Consider the following 8741-nt stretch of genomic DNA (forward strand, 5'->3'; position numbering starts at 1 on the left):
ACACACCAAAGTATAATCAAACGTTAAACCCAAGCAACACACCAAAGTATAATCAAACGTTAAAACCCAAAGCAACACACCAAAAGTATAATCAAAACGTTAAAACCCAAAGCAACACACCAAAAGTATAATCAAAACGTTAAAACCCAAAGCAACACACCAAAAGTATAATCAAAACGTTAAACTCAAAGCGACACACCAAAAGTATAATCCAAACGTTAAAACCCAAAGCAAAAAATAAGAGTTTAAAACTACAAGTTAGCGAGGAATTAGACAAATTTAGATCCAAAAGAAGTTACGTGAAAAGATGGACAAGTTAACTGTTGTTGTAAGCCTAATGTACCACTACATACATTGGACTGACAATAATTAATTGCATTACAGTAAGGATAATGATAAGTAGAAAATCGTTCAGATAATACAGCTGCCACCCTGTAATGTTCCCTACTTCTGCAATAACCAACATAATGTATACATCAAATAATTCCTCACCCTCGACATTTATACCAATCTGGATCAATGTCAGAAGAGTGAAAACAATAATGAATATATATAATTTAGTGATAAATCTTATAGATACCTTTATAATGTCCTAAGTTCGCTAAACGTAATCTACACGTATTTGAAGACAGTTGAATTAACTGTTAATTTTGACTAAACATCGTAATTTATACTTGTTTTGAGTAAATGTTAGTTTGAACATTATAATTCATTAGAGATGAATAAAAACCCATTAACCCGAGCGCTTTCGTGGATCTTTCTTCTTTAGGGGCAAACTGGGAATTCATTAGCATATACAAAACACTTATAAACACAGATTTGGAGAAGAGAAAGCTCTACAATAAAGGTTTATAAAAAGTGATTTCGAAAAGAGAAAACTCTACAATAAAGGTTTATAAAAAGAGATTTGAAAAAGAAAAAATCCAACAATAAAGGTTTATAAACACAGATTTGGAGAAGAGAAAACCCTACAATAAAGGTTTATAAACACAGATTTGGAGAAGAGAAAACACTACAATAAAGGTTTATAAACACAGATTTGGAAAAGAAAAACCCTACAATAAAGGTTTATAAACACAGATTTGGAAAAATTTCGAAGAATTCATCCTTTACCCTGCACAAATATACGACCTTTTACAGTGATATATGGCCAATTGTAGTTTTACGAAAAAATAAATGATGGCGAAGATTATGAGCATAGAACAGTTAATTGTTATTATTATTATGACATCTTTCCTTTTACTTTTGCCCCCTAGTGGCACAGTGGTATGTCTGCGGACTTACAACGCTAGAATCCGGGTTTCGATACCCGTGGTGGGCAGAGCACAGATAGCCCATTGTGTAGATTTGTGCTTAATTACAAACAAACCTTTTACTTTTCTTGCAACAAATACAAATTTAACCTAAGACTATCAAGCCAAATATAATTTATGTAAGGCATGAGCTGTGAAAAAAATCTCATCATGTTCAGGTTCTATTACTTTGGTAAACTTTATCGTAGAATGTTCTCTTTTCTAATTATGTGTTTATAAACCTTTAATTTTAAAGCTTTTTCACCCCCAAAATTTGTGTTTATAAACCTTTACTGTAGGGTTTTTAGATATACTGTACAAGGCTCGGCATGGCCAGGTGGTTAAGGACCTCGACTCGCAATCTGTGGATCGGGGGTTCGAATCCCGGTCCAAACAAACATGTTCGTCCTTTTAGCCGTGGGGACGTTATAATGTGACGGTTAATGGCACTATTCGTTGGTGAAAGAGTATGTCAGGAGTTGGCGGAGGGTGGTGATGACTAGCTGCCTTTCCTCTAGTCTTTCACTGCTAAATTAGGGACGGCTAACGCAAATAGCCCTCGTATAGCTTTGCGCGAAATGCAAAAACAAAACAAAATATACTGTACAAGTATGCTTTCAGGGAACAACTTTATAATAACGGAACATGAATGTAAAAACATCAATATTCTAAACCGCGTTCCGAAGAAAAAATTTATGTGTTGTTTCGATGGAATCTAGCAATTTCAATACTGTTAGTTAGGCTAAGGATGAAGTGCATAAACAGGTAAAGATTCTTGTTATTGCCAAACTGAAGACGTCTTTAAATGCATTCAAATTCTTTTGAAATTGTAAGCTCGATAACTTTTACATTTTCTAATTCTGTTTACTAAAAAAGTCGTTTCAGTGGCACAGGGGTGTGTCAGTAAATTTACAACGCTAGAAACCGGGCTTCGATGCCCGTGGTGGGCAGAGCACAGATATTCCATTGTGTAGCTTTGAGCTTAACTACAAATAAACAAACAAACCTTAGCGAGCGAAGACGACGTCTCCTAACGTGAATGTGTTCTCATGTGACTTAACAGCCCAATTCGAGATATACATTGTGTGGAACACCTCTGGCAGATTGTGCTCAGAGGAAGACGTTGTCGCAAAGAAGGGTTGGCTTCTTTCTCTTTCCTCTTCTGTCGCTTCTGCTTCTCGTTTTCCCGTCGATCAGTTTCAAAGAGGATATATCATACTTATATAGAATAGAAAAACAAAAACCTCTACTTTAAAGGATACCAAAACAACAACACTAACAACGCTAAGCTGTTATCAAATTTTAAACTTAATGTAACAAAAATTCTCCATGTATTTTTATGTTTTTCGATCGCGGGTTGGCCCTGCGGTACAGCTTCGGGTTTCGTTCGTTTGTTTTTATAGCAAAGCTGTATACACCACGGAGAATCGAACCTAGGATTTGAGCATTGTAAGTTCGTAAACTTACCGCTGTCTCACGGGGGGAGGACTTTTGGGTTTCGAAGCTGACGAGCCAGGTTCGAACCCGTATGATATCATGATATCCTTCTGTAGGTGCGTTATAAAAATGAAGCCAAATCAGTAGCGTGGATGGTGGGTAGTAGGATGCTGTTGACTGTGGTTCAAAATTAGGGACAAGAAGACAGCCTTAGTAGCTTTGCCACAAATACAAAACACAAACTTCTATAATTATTAGTCCTCCAAACAAATCTAGTTCTCTCTGCTCTTAAGATGTGGCATTAAGTTTAAAAATAAGTAGATAAGCAAAAATCTTGAATTCTAAGCTAGCAGAAAGATTTCCAACAATACAATGATTATAAACTGATGTTTTGTAAAAACCAAAATTACTTGTAAAGTTACCCTTGTCTTTACCACATTAATACATTACAAATGTACATGTTAGCACTTTAATAAACCCATAGTTTGCTAATGAGCCCTAATTAGTTAAGGTTACACTGTTATGTACCACACTCTTTCCTACGAAACACAAAAAATTTGCTTCCTACTATTATCAATGCCATTACAACAGAAACTGACTGGTACTTGAACAGATTACTTGGAATTATAAGATGCTTAATTAAATCTGATCAAGCTTTAAAAATTCAAAATTACCTTAAATTAAAAAAAAAATGTTGTTGTTATGGAGGTAAAAAAAAAGGTCAAAGAAACTTACGAGTACCGATTTCTTGTATTGAACAAAAGGAACGTAACAGAATAAAACCATTTTACTATTTTCGCAGCTGTATAAGAGTTAGGATACTGATATGAAATACACTTCAAGAGATGAAGCTGGCGTGTTCATTTAAAGTAACTTTGTTTTTTCTCTTAGTTCCTTGCGATATCTAAAGGTGAAAAGATCCAACACTCCACAACTTCTGTTGTTGTTGTTTCTTGTTTATTCCTGAGTAGCTAGAATAGAAAATCATCTTAAAATGTTTTCTTTTTCGTAGGCCAAACTTTAACAACTTTTATCCAAACTGTGTGTCTGACGTTATTGATTTTATTTTTAAGGATTTTTGTTTTTCGTTATCTGCTCATTTTTAAAGACTTTTTTTTTCCTTTCTTTAATGCTTTGTTAGTTCCCTCGCTTTTTTTCTTTTAAGGAAGTAGTGATAACCTTCTAAACAACTCTCTTTGTGAGTTTCGTTTTAGCTGCTTCCTTCAAAGAAGATTTAAGAAAGTTCTGTTAGTGTTGCCATGGAGAAGGCGCGTGCCTTCCACTTCTTAAAGCTTATCAGAATCTCCGAGAGAGGGTCTTGCTTGTCTAAGTCATTGATTGTCTGATTTTGGAAGGAGTTCTCAGATAAAAACGCATTTCTTTGAAGACTTATTACCGAGTCTCCAATTTTATCATCCGAATTTTAGAAAATCCCTAACAATTTCCATTCGTGCTTTATTTTTATCATTATAAAAATATTTATAAAGAACAGAGTATATTAAATATAGGCTTACTAAGCCTGCTAAACTACGTTTACGATGAACTGTTTCGTCGTTAAAAACAAGAAAAAAGCTGATAGCCAGTTAGACCCGCTTCCGATATAAGGTTTCCATTCTTTTAAAATAAAAACAACTTTCGGTGCCTTGAGAAAATCCAAACGTGCTTAAATAAAGGTCAATTTTTATACTTTTCAATACGTTTTTCACATATTTTTACATTATCTAACATATTTCTCACTGTGACTGTTACTCGGAATATCAATAAGATAATTCACAAAAATTAATAAGATTTTTAACGATCAAATCGCCAACAAAATTCTAATTACTCACTCCGTACAAAGTACATTTGTTGTCACATATCAAGTTATTAAAACGTCGTCACTGACACAGAATGGAGAATAAAATGAGTAATGCTCTGCACGTGTTCAGTCTGATAACAGAGAGATTGAGTAATTCTAGGTTTCTTGTTGAGTATTCAATGAAAGCTTAAAATAAATTTATAAATTGTTTAAAATAAGGTGGCTCTACAGTTCGTACTACACAGTAATCCATAGTAATTAGCTTCTGATCAAAGTAAGCTACCTATATAGATCAGAAGTAAAATCCATAGTCATTAACTTTTGATCTAGTACTGTCATTGTTAGCGATATTTTCGGCTGTAATATCAATAATATTTACCAGGTTCAGTCAGCTTAGATCTAGGTTAGTCCAAAATCTATATACTAAGTTAACAAATATAATAAAAAGTTAAAAAATTATATATGTATATATATATTGAACAATTTAACCAATACTGTTAATGACATTCAAATTAAAGAACAACAGGACAATGTGTTCTTAGAAGGATGATGTAGATAAAATATAGTCACGTGTCAGATTAGAAGTAGAACGTGATTGGTTAAAAGATGACATATATATATATATATATTGAACAATTTAACCAATACTGTTAATGACATTAAATTTAAAGAACAACAGAACAATGTGTTCTTAGAAGGATGATGTAGATAAAATATAGTCACGTGTCAGATTAGAAGTAGAACGTGATTGGTTAGAAAGCATGATGATGTTAATAGTCGGAGATTCGAAGCATCAAAGTATTAAGGTACTATTTTCTACGACAACGTTCTGAATAAATGAGGTTCCCAGTTCTCATCTTTATAATGATCACTTTATATATCTTCGAAAAATTGCTGTCTACACTTTATGTGTGGGGAGAAAACACAGGAAGAAAATGTGGCACAATTAAGATATACGTTGCTTTCGTAATGGTCATAAAACTGTGTGGTAGGTAAACAATAAAACAAACTTTAAATTTTATAACGCGGATTAGCCTAACATTATCACAAAATTGAATTTAGATTAATAAAGCTTATTTGTTGATTTTAGGCTTAGCTTATAAAATTTTGTATCCAGTATTTTGAACTTAAAGGTTTACTCGTAGACTGATATTATGGTTTGTTATATGTTGTGAACTTTGACGCTGAAAGAAATTATGTCTTATACACACAAATTCTGTCCAAATGCAGTTTCAATTTTAAATTCCATTTTTCCACCACTCATTCTCTTTGTAGATTCACGTTTTGATTCTTTAACTTGTATCAACGCTTGATAATTAATTAATTTTTCGTGAAGATCCTTGTTACCAAACCTCTTTAATTATTGTTTGGAATGAAAGTCGGAGCAGGATTCGAACCCATATATTTATAAACTTACTCAGTTGGACGTTTTCTGGATTTCTTTCGAGTTTAAGAAAAACCTTGTATACATTATAATAAAGAGCAGCGCCACTCAACGACAAAGAAATTCCAAACACTTTCAGAGTAATTATTGGCTGAGATTCATTTATATTGAACGAAATTTTTTGCACGGCAGTTTCCCCGAAAGGAGGCCGAAGGTGGCCTAGAAGGGTCACTTGTTTTAACCACTCGCACTACCATACAGTAGTGTGCTGTCTGTATGTCTGTCAGTAGACACTAAAATGACGTCACATAATGGACGCTTAACGTTGCAATTTGTACTGTCGTGACGTCGGTAAGACGTGCGCATGCCACGAATCATGAGAAGAATTATACACTCTGTAGGCTACAACACACAGCATAACATAAGAACTTCAAAAGCAAGAAATAAAAATATTTGTTACTCTTAATTTTGGTTTTATTTACTCTCGAAACTGAACAATTTCAGGTTTCTTAAAATATATTTTGCCTGATGCAGAGATTATAAGTATGTTACTGAGATTACGAAACACATGCTGTTGTGTTGTAATGTCTTCTGACCGACGTATCGTTTTTATAAAAACTTCAAATAAAAAAAAATGTTGCAGCGATTTAAACTTAAAAAATATCAACGTATTTTTATTAATTACAGTTCCCCCGAAGATCAACCCTTTCAGCTTTAACAGTGATCTGTACGAGGGATCGCGAGCGGCAGTCACTTGTGTTGTAGTCGCTGGAGATCGTCCGATATTCATTAAATGGCTAAAGGATGGCCGACAGCTGACCGATGGTGACCATGGATCGTCCATATTTGTAGCTGCCGAGGATTACGTATCAACATTAACCCTAGACAACCTGTCCCGACGTTTCAATGGAAATTACACGTGTAAAGCCTCAAAACTTACTTTTTACTTCTAAGAACGCACTGTATGAATCTGTACCGACAACAATTTTTTTTACTGGGAAATCACCATAAGTTAAAAAAATACAGTAGAGTGACATTTCAGTTACGTTTTAAACGATAAGAACAAATGTTCTAGTTAAGGCTAAGATTTAGAGTGATAAGCTAATACAATTACTTTAATAGTAGTAAACTGAAACAATAAGGCTATAATGATAAGATAAAACGACGTCTTAAATAACTTTAAATTAAAATAGTAACTTAATTGTAGTAATAATTCCAATTGTTATTATTAAATAGAAATGTTCCTCCTCTACGTAAAAAGACTAATTGTTTTTCCTGGTGCTAATTAAACACCAAAAATTGAATTATCTTACGTGTGATTTAAAATTCCAAACACTTTTTTTTAACATTTTATCTAAAAAAAATATATACTTTTTACAGTTTCATTCCAAAAGAGAGCTGGGGATTTTTCAGATTTTATCAACCTTTTGGTATGGTGTCATATAATAGGCCTAATTTGTATTTATGTCGTAAGCAGAATAAAACTCTGGCTGTAAAGTTAAGCTAAATAAAAGAGTGGAAAGTTATACGTTTATTAAAAACCTAAACTAAGTCATATTCCGCATCGAAAGCCATGTAGAACCCCACTGTGTGTCTATCATCGACCTAGTTGGGCTTACGAGAGCCAACACTACTCGTAATGGCGTTTCTCTGTAGATCTTGGTTTTGGTTTTGTTACATATGTCATCCAAACACACGCATGCTCAGTACAATTTTTCTGAACATAAAACATTATTTATTAGGTTGGCCATTTATGTTATTTTTATAAACACCTTTAATAAGAGGCTGACGAAAAACAAACCAAAAACTCTTGTATAAAATAAATTGATTCTACAATGTCAACAGAGAAATATATTATTTTACTCTAAACAGACACACGTTTACTTGTGGGTAACATGTTTAAAGGTGGGAAATAAAGAGACGATTTTTTTTTTCACAGCGCCACCTTACTGGACAATACCGCCTGTTGACTCCAGAGCTATACTGGGTAGGTCTGTCATGCTACATTGCCAGGCTGAAGGATACCCCACGCCCCACATACGTTGGAAAGTGGCAAAAGGTAAGTAACCTGCATTTCTTTAAAAAAAGGGCGAAGATTCATAAGTTTATTTATCTCAAATCTGTTTATTAAAAATTGTGAGAACCCTGCGAATCAGTCACTTAAAAAACTTTGGTTCGTGGTGAAATTATACTGGTCGACAAAATCAAGTTCTTTTCTCTCAAACAAATGTAAACACACTTTTCTAGATTAGTTTTGTACGCTAATTACAAATCTGTTTTCAGTTTTGTTCTAGCTCATCTAGTTATCGAAATATGACTGGTGTTAATTTCAGCACAATTTAGGTAATAATCACATATTAGGCTAGATAACGTTACAACTTTATTAATTTTTCAGTATAATTCCCATAAACGTCATACACACACCATACACTTGGTTATATTTATACAGTACACACTTATGAAGAATTAAATGTACAACAACTTCAATTATAATTAAGGCAATAACCTTTCAGATTTGATCAGTCTCATCATCAAAACTTGACGTGTTAGAGGGAAACCAAAAACAGATTTGGAATCAGCTATCTAGCCCACCTATAATTATATCTGATAAAAATGGCTTGTTAGCCTTTGTTATCGGTTGCTTACATCGGTGTTTCTCAAAGTGGGAACCGCGGCCCCCCTGGGTGTTGTGAAGCTTTTTCTGTGGGTCGCCAAAAAATGGGCCGAAAACAAAAATGCTGAATTAATTTTAATTCTAAATAAACAATAAGCCGATAAAAATTATGTTGAATTAATTAACTGATACAGTATGTTGAAATGAGAGGTAATT

The 8741-nt window shown here is 33.6% G+C and overlaps 1 protein-coding gene across 1 annotated transcript in view; it reads left to right on the forward strand.

Annotated features, from left to right (window-relative positions):
- Window positions 1-8741, forward strand: part of LOC106466511 (Down syndrome cell adhesion molecule-like protein Dscam2) — a 116891-nt gene that overhangs the window by 36762 nt on the left and 71388 nt on the right. Inside the window, exons 4-5 of the mRNA XM_022394534.1 lie at window positions 6599-6844; window positions 7851-7970. Of these exons, the coding sequence (XP_022250242.1) occupies window positions 6599-6844; window positions 7851-7970 (366 nt within the window). The remainder of the gene's footprint in view (window positions 1-6598; window positions 6845-7850; window positions 7971-8741) is intronic.

Source organism: Limulus polyphemus, unplaced genomic scaffold (genome assembly GCF_000517525.1).
Source record: "Limulus polyphemus unplaced genomic scaffold, Limulus_polyphemus-2.1.2 Scaffold2282, whole genome shotgun sequence".
Taxonomy (NCBI): Eukaryota; Metazoa; Arthropoda; class Merostomata; order Xiphosura; family Limulidae; genus Limulus; species Limulus polyphemus.